At 50.4% G+C, this 25,127-nt stretch overlaps 3 protein-coding genes across 3 annotated transcripts; 2 read left to right on the top strand and 1 right to left on the bottom strand.

Moving 5' to 3' along the window:
- Positions 1-498: 498 nt before the first annotated feature.
- psmd3 (proteasome 26S subunit, non-ATPase 3) lies at positions 499-9,131 on the top strand. The gene is made up of 13 exons (XM_084677451.1): positions 499-653; positions 769-933; positions 1,753-1,943; positions 2,407-2,544; positions 3,458-3,594; positions 3,673-3,863; positions 4,626-4,729; positions 5,735-5,849; positions 6,185-6,304; positions 6,577-6,680; positions 7,621-7,776; positions 7,930-7,980; positions 8,078-9,131. Exons 2-13 carry the CDS (start codon positions 774-776, stop codon positions 8,153-8,155), a joined length of 1,545 nt encoding a protein of 514 aa, XP_084533577.1. The 5' UTR covers positions 499-653; positions 769-773; the 3' UTR covers positions 8,156-9,131.
- A 2,076-nt stretch (positions 9,132-11,207) lies between these two features.
- On the top strand, positions 11,208-14,873 carry csf3b (colony stimulating factor 3 (granulocyte) b). Its single transcript, XM_084677508.1, has 5 exons — positions 11,208-11,287; positions 11,562-11,704; positions 12,667-12,777; positions 12,888-13,022; positions 13,120-14,873. Exons 1-5 carry the CDS (start codon positions 11,272-11,274, stop codon positions 13,306-13,308), a joined length of 594 nt encoding a protein of 197 aa, XP_084533634.1. The 5' UTR covers positions 11,208-11,271; the 3' UTR covers positions 13,309-14,873.
- Positions 14,874-16,664: 1,791 nt separating this feature from the next.
- Positions 16,665-24,481, bottom strand: samd14 (sterile alpha motif domain containing 14). The gene is made up of 9 exons (XM_084677675.1): positions 24,463-24,481; positions 22,214-22,371; positions 21,625-21,943; positions 21,209-21,305; positions 21,040-21,108; positions 20,579-20,735; positions 18,289-18,411; positions 17,275-17,430; positions 16,665-17,130 (listed from the first exon to the last, which is right to left on the bottom strand). The coding sequence occupies exons 1-9, from the start codon at positions 24,479-24,481 to the stop codon at positions 16,969-16,971; spliced, it is 1,260 nt and encodes a 419-aa protein (XP_084533801.1). The 3' UTR covers positions 16,665-16,968.
- Positions 24,482-25,127: the final 646 nt, after the last annotated feature.

Below are 25,127 nucleotides of genomic sequence, written 5' to 3'. Positions count from 1 at the left end.
CCCTGCAGATGTTCCAGTGTCTCTGTCTTTATTTCTTGACTATGTCTTTCTCTCTCTCTCTCTCTCTTCTTTCCCTCTCTCTACCTCCATTTCTCTGTTGCCATGGCAACAGCTAATCTTGTCTCCAGTTGGACCCCATGTTTAGTAAACAAACTAAAATCGATGATTTCAGACAAAAAAAGACATATCACTTAATCACTGTCATCTTTAAACAAGTAGACTGTGACTAAAGGAGAAAATAACAGGGGGGGGGGGGGGGAGCAATCATGGAGATTAATCCTCTCCAGTTTTGATGGGTGCTTGGTGGAGAACTGATGAGTTATTGTTTGTAGTCATGAAGACATAAATCAAGACTCTGAAGCAGAAAATAACAAATACGATTTCTTGAGCAGGGGACATTTTAATACACTTTATTTTCGATCACGAGTTGTTGCAGCGGTTAAAAGACTTCTGAAACTGAAAGTAGTGACATACTTATAAAATGTAAACTTTCAGAGTCTCAGTCTCTCTGAGTCAGAGATAAATAGATTAAGTCTGACATCTATTAGTTTTGACTGATGTTTGCAGTCTCCTGGCATCCACTAGTATAGTCTACATCCCAGAATCCCTTGCGCGCCACAATAGTTGCCAGTCATTCTGCCCAAGACACCAATGTGAGTTTTTGTTGAGCAAAGTACAGCAACTTGTGTTAGCTGTTTTGTTTACATTATTTTAAAAAGTATATTGTTTTTAATATACATTGTTTCCTCTGCGATTATTATATTCCAGACATAATGAAGGAGACAACAGCAAAGCGACGTGAGAAACCCAAGGACTCCAAAGCCGACAAGCAGAAAGATGCGGGCCCCGAGCCGCAGGATGTTGAGATGCCGGAGGAGGGTGCAACTAACGCGGTGAAGCTGCCCAAGGAACTAGACTCTCTCACGCTGGAAGGTAGATAGTTGGCAGTAACGTTAGAGAACAGATAAAACCGGCCAGCAAGCCAAGCACGAAGCACTGACTCCTGTCAGTTGCAAGTCATTGTCAACGCTATTACGCTATATTAGCTAGCCTAGCTATCTCACTTGTGTGTACAGTATCTTGCTAGCTAGCTGCTAAGCTAAGCTAGCTAGGGCTGTTGCTTGGTAGCTACCTATCTCACTTGTGTGTACAGTATCTTGCGAGCTAGCTGCTAAGCTAAGTTAGCTAGGACTGTTGTTTGGTAGCTAGCCAGCCCTGGCCTAATGTAAATAACTGCCGTCGCCGATTTATCGTAGTTCATTAATAGTTTGGCAAACTGTCCAACATTTACCAGCAGTTAATGAGCTCTGAACTCATTAGCTAGCACATTTACCTCAATTACATTTTTACATGTTAGTGAATATTCAAAGTTGTAGCTCTACCTTATGTGTATGCTAATAGATGACATCTGAATCTGGAACTCAATTAACAGGATTCAATGGGTTGCTTAGTAGCTGTAGCCCATTTACAACGTGCATTTAATATGTATTTATTAATATATTTAAAAGCTTTTCTTCAAAGCGACGTACACAAAGTGCATATAGTAAGTGCATGAAAGCGTTAGACCAATCCCTTCAACGTGCATTGCGTAGAAACAGTTTGATTTGCATCCGCTTTCCTTTATCTTCGGTATATTTGCTAGTATGCCTGTGTGCACTATGCATGTATCCTACTACAAAACAAATTCCGTGAATAAAATGTGTGTTGTACGTGCTCCCTTAACGCTCCCTGTTCCCTCGGATACCCTGGCAGACATCAAGGAGCACGTGAAGCAGATCGAGAAGGCTGTGTCCGGCAAGGAGCCTCGCTTCGTGCTGCGGGCGCTACGTGCCCTGCCCTCCACCAGCCGCCGTCTCAACCCCAACGTGCTCCACAAGGCCGTCACCGGCTTCTACACCGCCAACGCTGCCGGCAAGGACTTCCTTCTGGGCTTCCTGGAGGAGGTAACACACCACGCGTCTGTGTGCAGCAGCAGGGGGAACAGACGGAGCAGACGGGGGGGTTGGCCTGTGCTTGTTAGTGGGAGTCCCAGAGTGGATGGGGGGATCCACAACCCCCTTAATCTGGGGGGTCAACCCCCCCCCCCAAATAAATCACTTAATTAAGTGTTTTTAAGTTTAACGTAGTCTGTGTAGTAGCACCACTTCTGATTTGTTGCCCCCCAGGAACTGCTCTTGAGAAAATGTCGCCGTAATTGTGTCCCCCAAAGTTGATATCAGATTTCCCCTCCTGTGTGTGTGTGTGTGTGTGTGTGGTGACCCTCCTGTGTGTGTGTGTGTGTGTGTGTATGGTGACCCTCCTGTGTGTGTGGTGACCCTCCTGTGTGTGTGTGTGTGTGTGTGTGTGTGTGTGTGTGGTGACCCTCCTGTGTGTGTGGTGACCCTCCTGTGTGTGCTGTTCCTCCAGCCCATGGACACGGAGGGAGATGTGCAGTTCCGGCCCCGGACAGGGAAGGCCGCCTCCACCCCCCTCATCCCCGAGGTGGAGGCCTACCTGCAGCTCCTTCTAGTGGTGTACCTCACCAACAACAAGCGCTACACAGAGGTGGAATATGGCCCTCCCGCTCTCTTTGTTTATACATGTCTGTCATTTTTTACGGGGGTGGGTGTGTGTGTTTGGGTGTGTGTGTTTGGGTGTGTGTGTTAGGGTGTGTGCGGGTGTGTGTGTGCAGGTGTGTGTTTATCTTGGAAGCACGGGGTGTTACTGTCAGTTTGGCTTTTGACAATCACACATCTTGGGTGACCTTTCACTGCTTCCTCCCTCTCTCCCTCCCTCTATCTCTCCCTCTATCTCTCCCTCCCTCTCTTTCTCTCTATCCCCCTCTGTCTCCCCCCCCCCGTCTCTCTTCCCTCCCCCCTCTGTCTCCCCCCCGTCTCTCTTCCCTCCCCCCTCTGTCTCTCCCCCCCTGTCTCTCTTCCCTCCCCCCTCTGTCTCCCCCCCCGTCTCTCTTCCCTCCCCCCTCTGTCTCTCCCCCCCTGTCTCTCTTCCCTCCCCCCTCTGTCTCCCCCCCGTCTCTCTTCCCTCCCCCCTCTGTCTCTCCCCCCCTGTCTCTCTTCCCTCCCCCCTCTGTCCCTTTCTGCCCCCTGTCTCTCTTCCCTCCCCCCTCTGTCCCTTTCTGCCCCCTGTCTCTCTTCCCTCCCCCCTCTGTCTCTCCCCCCCTGTCTCTCTTCCCTCCCCCCTCTGTCCCTTTCTGCCCCCTGTCTCTCTTCCCTCCCCCCTCTGTCTCTCCCCCCCTGTCTCTCTTCCCTCCCCCCTCTGTCCCTCTCTGCCCCCTGTCTCTCTTCCCTCCCCCCTCTGTCTCTCTCCCCCCCTGTCTCTCTTTCTTCCCCCCTCTATCTCTCTCCCTCCCTCTCATGCGTACATGCTGCCTTCCCCTCTCTGCCCAGCGTAAGCCCACATCCCTGCCTTCCTCCCTGACAGTGTGCTGACCCCTGGTGTTGTGCTGTGTCTCTGCCAGGCCCAGAAGGTGTCAGACGACCTGCTGCAGAAGATGGGCTCCCAGAACCGCCGCGCTCTGGACCTGGTGGCCGCCAAGTGTTACTACTACCACGCCCGCGTCTACGAGTTCCTCAACCAGCTGGACACCATACGCAGGTAACACACACCTGCTCCCCCCCCCACACACACACACACACACAGGGAGGTCTGACCTGTGACCCCCACCCCCCCCAGCTTCCTCCACACGCGGCTGCGCACGGCGACCCTGCGCCACGACGCTGACGGCCAGGCCACCCTGCTGAACCTGCTGCTTAGGAACTACCTGCAGTTCAACCTGTACGACCAGGCCGAGAAGCTGGTGTCCAAGTCTGTGTTCCCGGAGCTGGCCAACAACAACGAGTGGGCCCGCTACCTCTACTACACAGGTGAGGCCAGGCCCCCTACCTCTACTACACAGGTGAGGCCAGGCCCCCTACCTCTACTACACAGGTGAGGCCAGGCCCCCTACCTCTACTACACAGGTGAGGCCAGGCCCCCTACCTCTACTACACAGGTGAGGCCAGGCCCCCTACCTCTACTACACAGGTGAGGCCAGGCCCCCTACCTCTACTACACAGGTGAGGCCAGGCCCCCTACCTCTACTACACAGGTGAGGCCAGGCCCGCTACCTCTACTACACAGGTGAGGCCAGGCCCCCTACCTCTACTACACAGGTGAGGCCAGGCCCCCTACCTCTACTACACAGGTGAGGCCAGGAGCTCCTGACCGGGGGGCCTGCAGCATGACTGGAGAGTGGGTGTGTGTTTGTGGGTAAGGGAGTGTGAGAATAAGTGATTGTGAGGGAGTGAGTATATATACTATACAGTATATTTTGATATTACTGCTGCTGCTTTTTTCTACAGGTACACTTGCACTTAGAGATTCATGTTGTTTAAATTGTAACTTGCTTAACTACATGCTCTTATGGTTCTTCCCTTTGGCACTTATTTTTTGGTTGTTCACAATGTGTGCTTCTTGTTTTGGCTACCCACAATGCTTTGGGGCTATCTTGTTGTTATGATCAGTGACCTATGCACTTTGTAAAGCTCTCTCTTGGAAGTCACTTTGGATAAAAGCGTCTGCTAAATGAGTACATGTAAATATAGATGGATAGGTCTGAGTTGAGAGACCTGTCTTGTTGTGTCCAGGGCGTATCAAGGCCATCCAGTTGGAATACACTGAGGCCAGACGCACGCTGACCAACGCTCTGAGGAAGGCACCCCAGCACACCGCTGTGGGCTTCAAACAGACCGTGAGTACACACATGCACACTCAGAGACCGTTAGTACACACACACACACACACACTCAGAGACCGTTAGTACACACACACACTCAGAGACCGTTAGTACACACACACACTCAGAGACTGTTAGTACACACACACACTCAGAGACCGTTAGTACACACACACACTCAGAGACCGTTAGTACACACACACACTCAGAGACCGTTAGTACACACACACACTCAGAGACTGTTAGTACACACACACACACTCAGAGACTGTTAGTACACACACACACACACTCAGAGACCGTTAGTACACACACACACACTCAGAGACTGTTAGTACACACACACACCAGGGCTGGATGTCCGGCGTGCGGCCATGAGAAAAAACAAATTGAGAACTTGCATGCGGTTTAATATTTTCGAGTCAATTGATTTTCCCTACCAATCATGTGAGAGGAACGCTGCTATCACTAATGTTACAAGCCTATCAGAAGCAGAGCAGGGCGGGTCCTGGGAACACAGAGTGAATGAGATCCATACGTCACGTTACCGTTGTTGGTGAAAACATGGAGCGCAAACTCATGAAGCCTGGGGAAGATGCACTACCCATAAATCCCACTAAATGACTCTGGGCGTGGGTAGAAGAAGGTAGACAACAAGCCTTTTGACAGCTGCTGCAAGAAACTGAGAGAGCCTGACGCTTGTTTCTGCATGTTTTGCTTGAGGAAGCTACTATATGCCAGCAGCGGTTAGAACGTTGCCGGGAGCAACTGTTACAGCTGACACATCGTTGTCTTCAACTAACCGTGTCTGCGACTTAGAAATACGTTTGTGCACTTAAGACTCGTCATTCCCACTTTCTCAGCCACTGGTCACCCTGTGTAGAAAACTGGCAGAAGACAAGAAAGTGTTCCCCCTCTGCACACACACTCCCCAGCTTTCTCGGCCCACACATTAAAACACATGCACACAGACTGGTCCAGATGAACATCTGAACGTTCCCTTCTCTCCCCCTCTCCCAGGTTCACAAGCTGTTGATCGTTGTGGAGCTGCTGCTCGGGGAGATTCCAGACAGACTGCAGTTCAGACAGCCCTCCCTCAAGAGATCCCTCATGCCTTACTTCCTGCTCACTCAGGGTACACCTGCTCACACCTGGACTCACCTACACACACCTGGACTGACCTACACACACTTGGACTGACCTACACACACCTGGACTCACCTACACACACCTGGACTGACCTACACACACCTGTACTCACCTACACACACCTGGACTCACCTACACACACCTGTACTCACCTACACACACCTGGACTCACCTACACACACCTGGACTCACCTACACACACCTGGACTCACCTACACACACCTGCACTCACCTACACACACCTGCACTCACCTACACACACCTGCACTCACCTACACACACCTGGACTCACCTACACACACCTGTTGTGTTGTCCTACAGCCGTGCGAACCGGTAACCTGGCCAAGTTCAACCAGGCTCTGGACCAGTTTGGAGAGAAGTTCCAGGCAGACGGCACCTACACACTGATCATCCGCCTGAGACACAACGTCATCAAGACAGGTCAGACCTGGGCCACGTACCTGAGGCCTTACTGCAGAGGCCCGGGTTCAAATCCAGCCTGGGCCGTCTGCTCCCTCTCTCTCCCCCTCCCCCCTCTGTCTCTCTCTCTCTTTCCTGTCCACCTTGAACTGTACTGTCCAATAAAGCATGAAAATGCCGGAAGTGTATCTTAAAAATGACAGGTCAGGACATGCACGTCCAGTCTGCTAAACAGTGGTTGAGTGCATCAGTGTTGGGTCCCAGAGCTCTGACAGGGAGCCATGTCTCTGCAGGGGTCCGTATGATCAGCCTGTCCTACTCCCGCATCTCCCTGGCCGACATTGCTCAGAAGCTGCAGCTGGACAGCCCGGAGGACGCAGAGTTCATCGTGGCCAAGGTAGGAGACATCTTCCACAAAGAGGAAGGTCATAGCTTACACACCCTGCTTCCTGTCTGCCTAGCTCCCTGGGGTAACTACCCCTGGTATTACCTCAGCTTCCTGGGGTAACTACCCCTGGTATTACCTCAGCTTCCTGGGGTAACTACCCCTGGTATTACCTCAGCTTCCTGGGGTAACTACCCCTGGTATTACCTCAGCTCCCTGGGGTAACTACCCCTGGTAGTACCTCAGCTTCCTGGGGTAACTACCCCTGGTATTACCTCAGCTTCCTGGGGTAACTACCCCTGGTATTACCTCAGCTTCCTGGGGTAACTACCCCTGGTATTACCTCAGCTTCCTGGGGTAACTACCCCTGGTATTACCTCAGCTCCCTGGGGTAACTACCCCTGGTATTACCTCAGCTCCCTGGGGTAACTACCCCTGGTAGTACCTCAGCTTCCTGGGACAACTACCCCTGGTATTACCTCAGCTTCCTGGGGTAACTACCCCTGGTATTACCTCAGCTTCCTGGGGTAACTACCCCTGGTATTACCTCAGCTTCCTGGGGTAACTACCCCTGGTATTACCTCAGCTTCCTGGGGTAACTACCCCTGGTATTACCTCAGCATCCTGGGGTAACTACTAGGGGTGGGGGAAAAAATCACATCACATATGAATCGCGATTCAATCTTCTAGATATTCACATTGATTCACATATGTAAAAAAACAAACAAACAAAAAAATACACTTAACTGCCTATCACAGTCAAGTACCACAAAACAGCAAACTGGAATCAAACGTAAGCATATATTGAATCGAAATTTGATTGTGACCCCAAGAATTGATTCGAATAGAATCGTGAGGTACCAAAAGATTCCCACCCCTAGTAACTACCCTTGGTATGAGCTCAGCATCCTCCCCTCAGCGCTCCTCACCCCTCCCTCCCTCCCCCCCCCAGGCCATCCGTGACGGGGTGATCGAGGCCAGCATCAACCACGAGAAGGGCTACGTCCAGTCCAAGGAGACCATGGACATCTACGGAACCAGGGAGCCGCAGCTGGCCTTCCACCAGAGGATCTCTTTCTGCCTGGACATCCACAACATGTCTGTCAAGGTCAGAAACACACCGGAAGCTGTTGCTGGGGGGGGGGTGCTGGTTGTGTGTGGATGCTGTGTCTGAGGGGGTTGAAGCTAAGCTAGCTGTGCTGTGTGGATGCTGTGTCTGAGGGGGTTGAAGCTAAGCTAGCTGTGCTGTGTGTGTCTGCAGGCGATGAGATTCCCACCAAAGGCCTACAACAAGGACCTGGAGTCAGCCGAGGTACGAGGTCTTTTCTGTCTGACATACACAAGCCTCTGGTTCACACACTGCCTGCTGACCTTACGTGTGTGTGTGTGTGTGTGCGTGCGTGTCTCAGGAGCGTAGAGAGCGAGAGCAGCAGGACCTGGAGTTCGCCAAGGAGATGGCCGAGGATGACGACGACAGTTTCCCATGAAGCCCCGCAACACCAGGAGCCAGCAGGAAGTCTCCGTCTTGCTTCCTGTTGGAACCGAACCTCGTTTTTGTTTTTACTGTACAGATCCCATTATTACATCCAGGGCCAACACCTCACCCACCGTTACTGGTCGCTGTCTGCTTACTGACCCTCCCCTCAACGCTCTGTCCCCTTACAACAGCCACAAGCCTGGACGTTCTACTCCTGTCAGAGGTTCTACTACCCACACTCACACGAAATGTTGTCCAGGAAGGCTGATGCCACCATATTGTACAAACTGACAAAATAAAAATAAATACAAGTTTAATCGCCGAGTTTCACAGTTGTGAGACTTGTGTCTCAACCGCACCAGCGACTGGGAGCTTGTGGCGTTGGTGCGTCGATTGGAATTGAACCAATAAAAGGGTGTGTGTGTGCAGTTGTTGTCGCAGTGGGGTCTAATTTGGTGAGGAGCCCCTCGTCCCAAACATCCGACATGTGTTTTAATCTGCTCTTGCTCAACAGCCGACTGATCCATCATGGGAACGGCTCACAGTTCAGCAAGGGAACTAGTTTCACAATACCAAGAGGAATCCAGAAATCTCAGCCTTTTAGTTTTTCCCCAGATTGCGTTCTGGCTCGGTGTCATAGTTTAGTTGTGGTCTTAATACTTCCTGCTTCGTGTACAACTCATTACTTGACGTGCTGCTCCTTCCCTCTGAAAGTACATACACGCACACCATGAAATTAAGAGTTCAGAGTAATATCAGATTATCAGCTGTTTCCGTGTGAGAGTGGGTGAAGGAAACGCAGCTCCAGCTGCAGGTTTTCACAGCTCTTCGCGGCTTTGGGTCTGCTCGCTACATCACGGCTTTAGAGAATTATGAGCCGTTGGTTTCTGTGATGTGTGACACTAGAATACTGGTGCATGTTTTTTTTCTGCAGTTATCGGGAAGGAGGATCATTTGTGTTATTAAAGGATTTTCTATACACAGCACTGATTGTTTGTATTCTATTTTGGGTTGTTTGTGTCAAATTCCATTTATTGATTTATAAATACATTTCAATTCATCTCACTTAATATCGAAATAACACATTTCACAGAGCTTAAATGCCATAAAGATAAATTGCGTCATTTTTCGTCATTATCCAGAATATTTCAAAGTTATTTGAAAAGAGTAACAAGCCCTTGCGCTTCCACACCCTATAAGCACATCACACGTACTGCGACGATGCAGGCAACTTCTGCACGCCTGGTTAGTTTGACATGTAGACCGTGACGTGTCCCAGGACTTGTCAAGAGACGTCACTAACAGATATGGGTGTGCGCCCAATTATACGGTTGCAGGTTAACTATACGTAAACCCAGGTCTTTCCTGCATTATGCAACGAATTTTTTTTCCCCATGATGGTGCTGCAATGACAGTGTAATCCACTCATCGATGTCTCAAACTTGTAACTTTGGACAGGAAATATTTTCATGGCTATTGGCCTACGGAACAAAACGTACTACCAGCATCGACGTCTAACACCACGAACGGTATTAATTAATCTCAACATTAATAATACAGTTTTTTACAATCGCTATGATAAATGTTTCAATACTTCTAATAATTGTCCTGAACTCTTAACGCACCAACAGACCTACGACACACAATTGGCAAAACGGTTAATTTCATGCTCAAAATCACAATTTGTAAACTAAACTCAAACAGTAGGCTAATTGTCAAAACACAAAAACACGCTAAACATTACACATTACAAATGTTTTGTTAGGTTTAGTAGGCTAAATTCGTGCATTTTGTTTCTTTTGCTGCAGAAATTCAGAACAAAAAATGAATGACCCATCTCAGAGTAGCTTTATAGAATGTATATAGAATGTGTTGGGGAAAAAACCTGAAACATAATTGCTGCAGTAAAGGCTTCATTTGCAACACGACATTACTGCAAGAAATATGCAATATAGCTGCCATTTACAGTATTTCATCAATTACCCAAGCTCTAGCCCTTCTTTGAGCGCCACCACACATTCAAACTCCTCTCCCTTGTCCCACTCCTCTCCCTTGTCCTGGTACTTGTCTTCCTGTCCCTCGTGCAGGCATTACGGTATTCTTATTTTCTTCGTGTTGCTTTATCTTTTTATTTTTCTACACAAGATTAGCCCAAAGAGGTCCCCTCTATATTTCCCTTATGGTCATGTGATTGAAAGAACCTCAACACCTGAGTGTTTCCTAGTTGGGAATCAGCTGTGATGTACAGTATTTGCATAACTTGTTAACTTGCATACGTTGTTTCTCAGCAATGGAATAAAATACAGAGGATATATTTGTGTTTCAATTCGCAATATGAACAGCTGTTCACTTTGACCTTAGCCAATAAATTAGGTTTTGAATATGATGTTATCTGTTCTGACATACAGCGTGAAAGCATTGGTAAATTGGGCTGTAAAAATCAATTGTTTTGGTCTTGGTTGAACTTGTGTGTAAAAGAAGTTCAAGCGTTTTAAATTTGTCTTTACTCTATGCATTTTGTGTCAAAGCAACAAGACGTGTTAATTGTATAGCCTACACAGACGGATGTTGTGCTAAGAGTCAAGAGTTTCGGAAAATTGTTCAAAGTATTGAAAAAATGGTCATAGCAATTGTTAAAATCTGTAATCCGTAATAAAGGATTCAGATGGCTGAATGGTTAGGGAATCGGGCTACTAATCAGAAGGTTGCCGGTTCGATTCCCTGCTTTGCAAGAATGACGTTGTGTCCTTGGGCAAGGCATTTAACCCTACTTGACTCGGGGGAATGTCCCTGTATCCTACTTACTGTAAGTCGCTCTGGATAAGAGTGTCTGTTAAATGACTAAATATAATGTAAATTGACACCTTAGACAAGATAGCTTTCGTGAGCATTACAACGCCCAATGACAATAGACTTTACAAGTTGTTACAGCCCAGCTTAGTCTCTTGGAGTGACGCATATACACGTTTCATTTTAAAAAGTTGACAAAAGTAAGAGTCATGTCCGTCTGTGGTCGTCATCAGTTGGAAATCCCACTCTGCATTTCAGTATAAGTAGGCAACCTAATATCATCCAAATGGCAGTTAAGAATCAAGCTTTAATATCTTCACATTATACTGACACGGAATGAAATCGCTTTTGAGTAAGTAATATTTGACAAATGTTGATGTAATGTCATTGTCAGTAAGCTTCTAGGTATTTGATATTTTAATCCAAACTCCTATGGGTTTAAAATAAGGCTGCACTGCTGAGAATTATATCGTCTCATATGCCTAATAACTTTATGAAGACACTTCTTGTTTCGCACACCCTTCCAAAGAAGCCTATTTGACGGAACGCATGCGTGTTTTTCCTTTTCTTGACTGTTATTAATCGGTTGCATCGATTATACGGTGTTTAATTGTGTCGCTTGTTAGTTGTAGCTCTGCAGTGCTGTGTAGCTGCCCTGGTGTGGGCTGCGCCTGTCCATCTTCCTAATGACGCAGACTTCGAACAGACGCTGGAGCAAGCTCAGGGCTTGGTGGAGAAGATACTTCGCGGCATTCCTTCGGCCCAAAAGGTAAGTTTGCAAGAAGACTTCTATTTACCTGTAGTTTTTTTTATTTTGATGTTGTTCATGAATATTTTATAAGTAGGGGTACCTTTTGTAGTATGGCGTAGGCCTACTTGAAGACGTATTTTACGCACGTTAATAGGCCTACCAGAGATAGCAAAAGTACACACATCCTTCACTCAAGTAGAAGTACAGATACTTATGTTCAAAAAAACTCTGGTAAAAGTTGAAGTAGGCCATTTGCTACAATTTTACACTCAAGTTAAGGTAAAGAAGTATGGGGTCTGACAGATACTTTCGTTCAGATACCAGTTTTAGTGTTTTAGGAAATGGTTGTTATACAAATTGTGAAGTAGTGATACCAGAAAAATCTACTTCAGTACAGTAACAAAGTATTTGTACTTTTTTCCTTCCCATCTCTGGTTAATACTCAATACTCACCTGTGGTTAATACTCAGTACTTGCCTGGTTAATACGGAGTACTCACCTGTACATACAAATAGCAAATCAAACTGAAACTTGAAAGTGTTACTTTTATCATCACTGTAAATTCACTGCAAGCTAACCAGTGGGTTGCAATTTTCTTTCATTCATTAGAATACTGAAATCCAAACAAGCGATCAATTAAGCAGTTTATATTTTAAAAACCTTTCCCCAGATATTTTTAGCTTTTCGAACCCCTCATACGTATTTCATGACCTACATTCATGATTGGCTGAGACGGTCATTCATGATGGACATGATTGGCAGAGACAGTCACTCATGATGTACATGATTTGCTGAGACAGTCCCTCGTAAGTCTGTAACAAGATGTCAGAAAATAGGCTGTGACAGTAAATCAAACAGAAACTTGTTCAGAGGCAACCGGACCACAGCCTCTCAGAGTGAACAAGAACAACACACCAGCCTGGATCCCCAGGCGGAGGAAGGGCTCTTCTCTGTCTGACCAATCATTCTGATGTCCTCAGGACCTGACGCTTGACCCCTCCAGCCAGACTGGCGACCTGCAACTGATGGTGAAAACCCTGGGCATCCCTCCAGCCCCCACCTTCAAAGCCATATCAGCACAGTTCACCCTGGTCAGTGTGTGTGTGTGTGTCTGTGCAGCTGTCTTCCATACGTGTTCGACACTGCCCGTCAGCGTGCAGAGGGTGTGTGTGTGACCGTGTGTGTGTGCTCCGCCCTACAGGACGTGTGTCTGCAGCGCATGAGCCTGGGACTACAGCTGCACCACAGCCTGCTGGGAGCTCTGACGCCAGCCTCCTCCAGCGCCACCAAGCACCTGCAGGCAGACCTCAGAGACCTGCAGACCCTGGTCAACAAGGTGAGGCTGCTGTGTGAGGCTCTCACACACACACACACACACAGACAGGTGCACACACACTGGGACAAGCATCCATGTTTATTGTGTGTCTTCTCAGATGCAGGGACAGTCCCAGCTGAGCGTCACCCCAAAGTCTGAGGAGCCAGGCTTCACCCTCAACATCTCAGGAAGCTACGAGGTCCAGGTGGCCACTCACCTGGCCCTGCAGCAGCTACGCACCTTCAGCCACGACCTGGTCCGAAGCCTGAGGAACATACGCACCTCTTTGCCTGGGAACCAGGGGTGAGGAACATCCACGCCTCTCTGCCTGGGACCCAGGGGTGAGGAACATCCACGCCTCTCTGCCTGGGACCCAGGGGTGAGGAACATCCACGCCCCTCTGCCTGGGACCCAGGGGTGAGGAACATCCATGCCTCTCTGCCTGGGACCCAGGGGTGAGGAACATCCACGCCTCTCTGCCTGGGACCCAGGGGTGAGGAACATCCACGCCTCTCTGCCTGGGACCCAGGGGTGAGGAACATCCACGCCTCTCTGCCTGGGACCCAGGGGTGAGGAACATCCAAGCCTCTCTGCCTGGGACCCAGGGGTGAGGAACATACACCAGCGAGCAGGCTCAGACCCCCATGAAGCAGAGGATGGAGAGTGGTTGGGTTCTCTCTGCGGTGGCGGGTACAGAGCTAAGGTCTGGTTGAGTGCAGGACTAACAGCGCACGACACATGAAAAAATATGTTTCCTCGTCTCTCCAGTTTGAGCTTGCCTCTCTGCTCCTCTCTCCCCACACCCTTTTTCCCGGAAATCTTTTTATGGCTTTGAGTCAGAACATGTTATAAACCTTTATTTAACCAGTACAGCCCCGTTGATATGAATAATTTCCTTTTCAATGGAGCCCTGGTCAGTGTCAAATCAGATAGTTGCTGAGAATTTTCTAGAAGTCAGTTTCATAACCATGGTAAATCCAAAACATTGACGTGCGCCTCAATTGTTTCAATTTGGTTTTGAAAGCATTCAATAGGATTCATTCATCGAGTTGTCATTATGCGGCGTAGTCCATGTCAACGGTGCAAGAATGGGGCAGAATAGACAACTGCTCCTGTTTCCCCTTTCTGTAGGTGCAGACAGAAAGCAGGGTGGCAATATAAAGCAAGTCCCCACCTGTCTGTCCGCTGATTCCCTTTTTGTCGGTTCCAGAGAAACTCAGGAATGTTGAAATTCCCTCCTGGTTGATGTATTCTCACACTGAATGTCTTTTTTAATTTATGATGTTGTATTTATACTATTTATTAAGTTATTAGGTTATTTATGAATGATTTATTTTGTATGATTATTTGTACTTGTCTCTGGAATCGGTTCATGAATCCTCATGTCTGGAATTTTAACTTATTGTGCGTTTCTCTGAAGTATGAATGTATTTGATAAGACTTTTACACAGACAGAAGGATGAGAGTGAACTTCTGTGTTAACAGTGTTTAGTTGTGCACAAGTGCCTTTAGCTCGTCTTATGTAGGAGTAACGTAACAAGGCACTGGGACGGTGTGTTTCCCAAAAGTCCTTGTTGTAAAGGGAAACCATTTTTTATTTTTTGTTTTACATTGACAATTGCATTGAGTAAACGCAATGGGAAATGTCTTTCTGTAAGTCATCGCTATACATTACACATATGATTGTATTTCTAAAGCCTATTTATATGAAATGTATTAATTTTTTATGAAAAAAATGTATATGCTATGCCGCCTCCCAAAAATGTTGTAAATGTAAAACAATAGGCCTACTGCAGAAATGTATTTCCCCCTGTAATTTATGTAATGTTCCAAACAATTTCAATACATAAAAAAGTGATTTACTGTCAAAAAGTGTTGCGTTTTAGCTGCATTATTTCCCTTACTAAAATGTTTTAATAATTATTAGCATTTTCCTCAGAGTATTTCCTGTGTGGCCGTAATCATTAGATACGTTCGACATGGACTGCGTACGGTGGCCCTGAAGTGCAAATCACCCCCCCTAATATGAGTACATCCCCCAGATGACACAATGTTTCGTGTTAAATGTAAAAAACAGTTGTTTGGCTATCGATTTTTACATTTAACACGAAGTACTTTTGCTTAAGTAGCCTACTATTTGCTACATTCTTCGATAGCTGCGTTGACGTCAGTCACGGCCGATTAAGCGCTGTTTGCTTACTTTACTCTATTTATAATTAAACGTAGTCTTTCCGTTAGTGAAGAGGCGGAGTAAAACCCTTTCTTCCATTAATTTTGAATTCAATTCAACTGTTTAGTCCGGATTTGAGCATTGGCGAAACTGAAGGTGTCCGAATATTACAAAACACGCGTCAAAGTTGTCGTGTGTGAGTCTGGCCAATCATGAAATAGCTGTGTCGTCACTTGAACCCGTGCAGTTGCTCTTGAGAAAGTGCGCTCGGCTACACAGCCGGCAGTTCTCGAAACGATCTCACGGTACTTTGATGGCGACGTCACAGTGACGTATCCTCGGCGCCGTCTCAAGTCGGACAAAAAGTCTAACCAGAATTCACTGTGTCAAGTCAGCCGCATTGAAGTCAGCTGCAGCGCCGCATGAAGTCGGGTCATGTCGAACGCACCTATTGCTACACCACGGAAAACCTCAAGTCCTGCCCCGCCCACTTCCTCTAAGTGTAAACAATGTAAGATGTTACACACCATTCAGCTGAGTCAGGACCATAGTGCGAGTCGGGAGTCCCTGTGTTGCACAAGGAACGAGAGGTGACAATGTTTGAGTAATGAGATAAGGACGGGGATGAAACAGGCAGCCTATAACTCGTTTGAGGACAAGGGCTGTTTTTATTGACCATTGTTGTCAAAGATGATGCACATGAGTCTGATCTGCCAGCTCTGACCGTTACCCTGGACACGTGAGTAGATCAGATCGAACCGGAGCGACTGAAGCGACAGCGTACAGCACTGGGGTAATGATGACCTGCGTCTCTCTTCTCCTCTGACTGAAAACCCTCCTGCGACGATGTGTGAAGAGAGGAGAGGGAAGGAGGGCAAGAGAGGAAGAGGAGGAGAGGAAGATGAATAGGAGGAGAGGAAGATGAAGAGGAGGAGAGGAAGACGAAGATAAGGCTTCACGCCACTGAGAAGTACCCAGGAACAGAACCCCACTAGAGGCCATCACTGTGGTAGACCCCTCGACCTCCTACAACCTCCCCTTGAAACAGTTATACAAACATACCCACACACATCCAGATACCACAATCACAAACATGCAGATTGTAAACATACAGTACTGTAGGCTATATACAAACACACTCGGTAGTCTAACACCTAGTCCATGTGACGCTCACTTCAGGCAGGGTCTTTATCTGGGGCTTGACGTGATGGCAGCTGGCTGGAGCTGACTCACCTTACAGGAAGTGATGTTGTTGAGATGTGATGGAGAGAGATGTTGTGCTTAATGAAAAGGTAGAATCAGTGTTTTACATACGATGTAAAAAACACAGGTTTGATAGTGAGTTTGTGGTTATGGTTTGCGAAAGTCTTTGATTAGTCGTTGTTGTTTTCAAGATTTGACAGTCTGTACGGGGAATATAAAGCGTTCTAATAGCACTCATAGCATAGTTAATATATATCCATTAACAAAATCTTTTTTCTTTCCAAGTAGGGTTAGGGTTAGGGTTTGTGTTTTGTAAAATGTTGGAATACATTTGTGTACACATAACATACCATATTTATTTTCCAGTACCAAAAATGTATCAGAATCTCCACATAATGCTACTTCGCCTGCTGACAACTGTCCAAGAATTACACTTCTTGAGTATGTCGTTTCACCCGGACATTTCACTGTAATAAAGCCGTACAGTTCATCATCGACTCACGTTGTTCTTCTGTCCTACTGCAACAGTTAAAAAGCCGTGTGTTCCTGAACACCCCCCCAGATGTTGCGGGGCGTTGTGGCGCCATCTGGTGGCTAAGTGTAGCTCCTGCGCTGCTCCAGATCCTTCCTGCGCTGTTTCTCCTTCTGTTTCTCTAGCTTGTCCTGCGCCTTGCGCTCCTTGTCCGCCGCCGTGTGGATATCCTTGATGCGACGTTTGAGAGCGCTGCGGTCTGAATAACTGTTCACGCCCAAGCCCTAAGAATGAGACTAGAGTGAGATTGGTCTAGACTAGACTAAAACAGAACAAAGTATAATAGAATGTCAATTACTTGATATGAATGTGAAGGATTAATATTAAATAAATATGGTCAACATGTAATCGTCTCCCCCTCCTCTCACCTTCAGCTTGCTGTTGTCCATCTGCAGGAGTTGCTCCCCGTCGATTTCCCTGGCTGAGAACTCTGGGATGTACTGCTCCATGTTCAGGCCCTGGAGCCACTGACACACCTGCAGGGTGCTCCACGACGACACCAGGCCCAGCGGCTCGTCTGTGGGCTGGAGAGCAGAGACACAGCCTCAACACACCACAGCCTCAACACACCACAGCCTCCACACACCACAGCCTCCACACACCACAGCCTCCACACACCACAGCCTCAACACACCACAGCCTCAACACACCACAGCCTCCACACACCACAGCCTCCACACACCACAGCCTCCACACACCACAGCCTCAACACACCACAGCCTCCACACACCACAGCCTCAACACACCACAGCCTCCACACACCACAGCCTCAACACACCACAGCCTCAACACACCACAGCCTCCACACACCACAGCCTCAACACACCACAGCCTCAACACACCACAGCCTCCACACACCACAGCCTCCACACACCACAGCCTCAACACACCACAGCCTCCACACACCACAGCCTCAACACACCACAGCCTCCACACACCACAGCCTCAACACACCACAGCCTCCACACACCACAGCCTCAACACACCACAGCCTCGACACACCACAGCCTCATCGCCGGGGGAGTCAGAACCGCTCTCTCCCTCTGACACACAGCAACAGTCCCCCACAGGAAGGCCAGTGAGAGGGAGAGAGGAGTGGGGTCATGGTGGGGTCTCACCTCCAGAGGAACACAGTCTGCTGCCCCCTGGTGGTGAGTTGGCAGAACAACAGCAGGCCTTGTTGTGGCCCCAGTGCTGTAGCGCATCGCTCTGCTTACGCGTGACTAGAGCTTTATAACCCCCTCTGATAGTAAACACACCTAAGCTTTCACTCATCCTTCACACCTCTAGTCTAGTGGAGATAATGGTACGGCCCGCTGGTCTGTGTCACACTGCCAGGGGGAGGAGGGTGTGGTAGGGGGTGGTTGGGGTCAGGGTCTCACCTCGTCTGAGGACTGGGACAGGGTGTGGTAGGGGTGGGAGGAGCGAGAGGATGAGTCTGCTGTTGAACCGCTGGATGTCTGGGGAGGACTCCTGGGAGAAAACTCTTCACTGAGGGCTGACTCCTGGAGGAGGGAGGGAGGGAGGGAGGGAGGGAGGGAGGGAGGGAGGGAGGGAGGGAGGGAGGGAGGGAGGGAGGGAGGGAGGGAGGGAGGGAGGGAGGGAGGGAGGGAGGGAGGGAGGGAGGGAGGGAGGGAGGGAGGGAAAGACATGGAGATATGTATAACATCCATCTTCAAACATATGTTGGTCTGGTACTAGTATGACAGCATGGAGTGGTGCAGGAGATCAGAGGGCTGTTGATGAGGAGGACTGATCAACAGTGGGATACAACCCTCTGAGATCTGTTCATCTGCCTGGGCTGATGTCCGTTAGAACTGCACTGGTGTCTAACATGGAGGGACAGTGAACACAGGTGAAGGTACACTCAAATCAAATCAAAATGTCTTTGTATAGCCCTTTGTACACGCAAGCATGTCACAGAGGGCTTCACATACGCCCATAGAACTGCCCCTCAACCAACCTAAACCCTCAAGGAAAAATGGAAGAAACCTTGGGAGGAGCAATTCAGTGAGGGATCCCCTCTTCCAGAGACGGTTGGTGAAAGAGAGGAGCAGAACACAGGCTGACAGCTCTCCGGAGAGGAGCAGAAGAGGGGAGGAGCAGAGGAGGAGAGGAGGGGAGGAGCAAAGGAGAGGTGGAGAGGAGGGAAGGAGGATAAGAGGGGAGGAGCACAGGAGAGGAGGGGAGGAGGGAAGGAGGAGAGGAGGAGTGTAGGAGGAGAGGAGCAGAGGGGGAGTGGAGGAGTAGAGGAGCAGAGGGGGAGAGGAGGAGGAGAGGAGCAGAGGGGGAGAGGAGGAGGAGAGGAGCAGAGGGGGAGAGGAGGAGGAGAGGAGCAGAGGGGGAGTGGTGTTATTCAGGCTGCTGAAAGTGCTACTGGCCCCTCTGCAGACACCGACAGCCAATCGGAACCATCTGACCAGCTGGCTGATGCTGGGGGATTTAATAGGGTTCTGCTCCCCCAGGGAGAAGACTGGAGAGGAGAGAGAGAGGGGCGGGAGAGAGAGAGAGAGAGGGGCGGGAGAGAGGGGGGGGGGGGAGAGAGAGGGGCGGGAGAGAGGGACAGACAGAGAGAGCACTGAAAGTGCATCCCGGATGTGTGATTGTTAAAAGCCAAACTGACAATTACACCCTGTCCTTCCAAGATAAGCCCCCCCCCCACACACACACACACACACAGGGCTTTTAGATGAGTCATGGTGCAGGTGCGAGGGAGAATACAAAACAAGCACAGGTGCTCGTCACTACATGGAGCTCACAGAGGAGTCTGAGTCTGATACACACAAGGCAACATCCAGACACTCATCTGGCCTGGGTCTGGGTCTGGGTCTGGGCCTGGGCCTGGGCCTGGGCCTGGGCCTGGGCCTGGGCCTGGGCCTGGGCCTGGGCCTGGGCCTGGGCCTGGGTCTGGGCCTGGGTCTGGGTCTGGGTCTGGGTCTGGGCCTGGGCCTGGGTCTGGGCCTGGGTCTGGGTCTGGGTCTGGGTCTGGGCCTGGGTGCTGTTGGAGACTGGATGTTAGCTGACCAATGACCCCTCTTTCCTCCCACTCATCTTGACCCTGACGTGGTGGTTAGCTAACAGCATCCTAGCGGTCACTTACACAACCTGAGGAAAATCAACAGCATCGATCTCACCAAGTACTTTCTGCTGAGGTCTGCAAATGGAGATCTCTCTCTGTGTGGTGTGTGTGTGTGTGTGTGCATGGTGTGCTTGTGTGTGTATGGTGTGTGTGTGTGCCTTTGTGTTTGTGCATGTGGTGTGCATGTGTGTATGTGCGTAGCTGTCCACAGAATAAGCAAGATGGATGGTTTGCTGTCGCTGTAAGGAGAAGACTGCTTCATTAGAGGACAAGGACATGCTAGGAAGCTATTCCATGAGGACATGCACTTTGTAAGTTTGACACAGTGATTTTTCAACATATGCTGTCTTATTCCAGTACTGTATACTGAATACTGTGTACTCTAAATTATGAAGTTATACTTTAACCTCCCACCCCCACCAAGAACCGTGTAAGAACATGTTGAGTCCTGGTTTGAGACTCTTTCCTGTCGGATCCAGACCGGCTCAGCCGAGCCCAGATGAAGGTTTGACTGGATTAGAGCTGTGTGAGTTGTGGGGAGCGGACGTCATGGTTGCCTGGGATGTCATGGTTACCTGGGATGTCATGGTTACCTGGGAGTGAGACTTGCGGGGGGGGCCGTCCTGGGAGACCAGCTTGGGGGAGCAAGGGGGGGTTCCCCCGGAGGAGACGGAACCCCTGGCGCTGTCGGAGAACCAGGAGAACGGTACGAAGGAACCGGAGGAACGTGACGGGCTCTCTGATGGCTCCCTGAACACACACACACACACACACACACACAGGCATACAGGCACACACACAGTCAGTGGAGGTATTTTGGGCAGAGAGACGGATAGCAAGAGAGCTGTGGAGGTGGAGTGAGGTGGAGGGAGGTGGAGAGAGGTGGAGAGAGGTGGAGGGAGGTGGAGGGAGGTGGGGAGAGGTGGAGGTAGGTGGAGGGAGGTGGGGAGAGGTGGAGAGAGGTGGAGGGAGGTGGGGAGAGGTGGAGGGAGGTGGAGGGAGGTGGGGAGAGGTGGAGGGAGGTGGAGAGGACGAGAGAGGTGGAACTCAGTACCTGCTTCCCATAGACAGCCTGTTCGACTTCTCCTTCCTAACCCTCACATAAGACCGGCGCAGAGTCACCCTGTGAACAATATAGATCAGTGAGAGTGTGTGTGTGGAGGGAGATGTATGTGTGTGTGGGAGAAGGGGTTGGGTGTGTGTGTGTGTTCAATGTAACTCACCCCAGGTCCAGAAACCTTCTCTTGGTCTTCTTGTCAAAAATAACAGGGCTTCCTGCGTCTGCTGGGCTGGTGTCTCTACTGTCATCTGTGACCAGGACTGACAGACAGGCAGACAGGCAGACAGACAGACAGACAGACAGACAGACAGACAGACAGACAGACAGACAGACAGGCAGACAGACAGGCAGACAGACAGACAGACAGACAGACAGGCAGACAGGCAGGCAGGCATGCAGGCAGGCAGGCAGGCAGGCAGGCAGGCAGGCAGGCAGACAGGCAGACAGCAGAGAGACAGAGGTAGACAGACAGACAGGCAGACAGATGGGTAGACAGACAGACACATAAACAGACAGGAGTCAAAGCAGAGTATAGGTTTATCCTGCCCCCCCCTCCCCACCTGGTTGGCCCCTCCTCACCCTCGCTGTCCGGGCGCCGCCCCCTCCGCAGGTAGACGGGGGAGAAGTCCGGGCTGGGACACGACCTGGAGGGCGAGGGGCTGGGCGTGGCCAGGGCCTCCTGGGACGAGGTGTTGGTCAGCGGGCGGTAGCGCCCCCTGGGGGTGGGGCAGGCGGCCACGCCCTCCTCGGGCGAGCGGCGGACCAGGGAGGAGTCGAAAGAGAAGGCGGGGCTCCGCAGGGCGGGTGAGGACGACAGGAGGATGTCGGGGGAGGGGGAGGAGTTTCCGAGGGAGGGGTGGAGAGGGGAACGGGCGGAGGACAGGGGACTGTCCAGACACTAGGACACACACACACACACAGACACACACACACACACACACACACACAGACAGTAGGTTGATGTATTACAGAAACCAACTGCTCAGGATGTTACACACATCCCCAAGTCTGTGGCTCACATCTGTAACTCTCGACAACCTGCTTCAGTCAGAAAAACACCCAGCATGCATCACTCTCACCTGCACGCTCAGCAACAAACCAAGCCTGGTCCTGGGTGTGCCCTATGGGGATCCCAGGTCATTGATTGGCTGTCGCGTGCGTCACTCACCCTCCTCTCCAGGCTGTCGTCTCCCTCGGTGGAGCTCACGCTGTCACGGAAACGGGAGCGTGAGGGGCGGTGCCTCCGGGCTTTGACGGACAGCTGGGCCCGCCCCTTCTGGATGCTGTTGTCCAGCAGCTCTGTCTCTGGAACCGCCTCGTTCAGGTCTGAGAGACGATCACAGAGCAGTGGATGAGAACTTCAGAGATGATCTGAGACGACCTGACACACACTGGGTGCAGCTTTGAGGGTGTGTATGTGAAGCCATCTTCAACCTTGCTTGTGACAAAAAGGGCTGAATAGATTTGATACACTGTGAGATTCCTCCCCTGACTGTCTTCAGGGAACTGAGAGAGGGGATGACAGAGTGGCCGAGAGAGGATGAAGACTGTTGTTCTCCTGCTGCCCTTGACCTGCTGACCCACATCAGGGAGCCCTTCAGACACACATCAATTAAACCCACCCACCTTACACACACACATGTACACACACACACACACACACACACACACACACACCAATTAAACCCACACCCCTTACACACACACACATTTAAACCCAATTACACACACACAAATACACATGCCACCCCTACACACATACACATTCAAGCACACCACCCCCACCGCCTAGCCACACGCATACATACACACATTACCGACACTTTCCTATCAGACGGCCCCTCAGTGAACTGAAACGTCTAGGGGGAATGATCTCTGACCCGGTCAATCAGCATCGACCACAAGCACCTGACCTCCACCTGCCTGTCAGTCATCCAGGAGCGGAATTAACAGAGGGGGGAGGGGCAGAACAGAGAGAGAGAGAGAGAGAGAGGGAGAGGGAGAGGGAGAGGGAGAGGGAGAGGGAGAGGGAGAGAGAGAGAGAGAGAGAGAGGGAGAGGGAGAGGGAGAGGGAGAGGGAGAGGGAGAGGGAGAGGGAGAGGGAGAGGGAGAGGGAGAGGGAGAGGGAGAGGGAGAGGGAGAGGGAGAGGGAGAGAGAGGGAGAGGGAGAGGGAGAGGGAGAGAGAGAGAGAGAGAGAGGGAGAGGGAGAGGGAGAGGGAGAGGGAGAGGGAGAGGGAGAGGGAGAGGGAGAGGGAGAGGGAGAGGGAGGGAGAGGGAGAGGGAGAGGGAGAGGGAGAGAGAGAGAGGGAGAGGGAGAGGGAGAGGGAGAGGGAGAGGGAGAGAGAGGGAGAGGGAGAGGGAGAGGGAGAGGGAGAGGGAGAGGGAGAGGGAGAGAGAGAGAGAGGGAGAGAGAGGGAGAGGGAGAGGGAGAGGGAGAGAGAGAGAGAGATAGAGATGAGAGAGGCTGACAGTGTCTCTAAATGAGGTTGTTTTGGAGGCCAGAGATGATAAATCATCCACACAGTACAGGCTCTCAAACTGCCAGCTTGCAGAAACCATAGGATAGATCCCCCCCTCCCCCCCTCCTTCTCGCTCTAATCTTGATGTACTGTGTGATAACATCTTCTTTAAAAGGTCAGAAGTTGCAGAACCACACTCCATATCTAGCACAGCCATCATAATCTGTCTGTGCGTGTGTCTGTGTGTGTGTCTGTGTGTGTTTGTGTGTGTTTGTGTGTGTTTGTGTGTATGCACAGCCTGTACATAATGTCCCTTGGTTTATTAATATAAATGAGGCATTTTTGCACAACGCTTGGGGACTGTCTGTCCACTGCTTGAACTGGCCTTGTCTTCAGCTCGTCCACGATGAGAGCTTGGATTCATGGAAGACTCTGAGAGCCCTCTCACACGGCCCTCTGACTGGGGGCAGCCCTCTCACACGGCCCTCTGACTGGGGGCAGCCCTCTCACACGGCCCTCTGACTGGGGGTAACCCTCTCACACGGCCCTCTGACTGGGGGTAACCCTCTCACACGGCCCTCTGACTGGGGGTAACCCTCTCACACGGCCCTCTGACTGGGGGCAGCCCTCTCACACGGCCCTCTGACTGGGGGTAACCCTCTCACACAGCCCTCTGACTGGGGGTAACCCTCTCACACGGCCCTCTGACTGGGGGCAGCCCTCTCACACGGCCCTCTGACTGGGGGTAACCCTCTCACACAGCCCTCTGACTGGGGGTAACCCTCTCACACGGCCCTCTGACTGGGGGCAGCCCTCTCACACGGCCCTCTGACTGGGGGTAACCCTCTCACACAGCCCTCTGACTGGGGGTAACCCTCTCACACGGCCCTCTGACTGGGGGCAGCCCTCTCACACGGCCCTCTGACTGGGGGCAGCCCTCTCACACGGCCCTCTGACTGGGGGCAGCCCTCGACATCATTCAGAAGTCACCCAGAGCATGAATGACATCAGCATGCCGCCTCTCTGCACCGCTCAGCTGTCCGTTTCCAACAAGCTGTTATGGTTCTGTTAGCGCTGGCTGAGCCAGCATGATTCAGCAGGATGGCTCTCCAGCCCTGCTCTGCTCTGCACCCACCCCAGAGACTCCCCCCCACTCACCACACACCTCCTCTGCTGGCAGAGGGTTGCCAGGTTGGGTTATTGCATAAAGATCTGGTTGCCAGGTTGGAATGTTTGAAAAATATCTGGTTGCCAGGTTAGTTTAGTTCAGTTAAGTTTGCATTCTATTTCCAAGAGAGACAGAGACAGAGAGAGAGACAGAGAGAGAGACAGATAGAGAGAGAGAGAGACAGAGAGAGAGAGACAGAGACAGAGAGGGAGAGAGAGACTGAGAGAGAGAGAGAGAGAGAGAGGGAGAGAGAGAAAGGGGAGAGAGAGAGAGAGAGAGAGAGAACAGTCCCACACCCTCTTCAGAGTGACCTTAGAAGGAACATTACATATTGATGTAGTGAGCATTGCCCAGCCCCCTCCGGCCATCAGCACACCCCCTCAACAACTAATTGGATTATTCTACACTGCCCATCTTATGCAGACATCCATGAACACACAGGCACACACACACA

This window comes from Hypomesus nipponensis, chromosome 17, assembly GCF_054491055.1.
Source record: "Hypomesus nipponensis isolate SF chromosome 17, ASM5449105v1, whole genome shotgun sequence".
Lineage (NCBI taxonomy): Eukaryota > Metazoa > Chordata > Actinopteri > Osmeriformes > Osmeridae > Hypomesus > Hypomesus nipponensis.
Note: the sequence above shows the minus strand (reverse complement) of the source record. Positions and strands in the feature narration are given on the sequence as shown.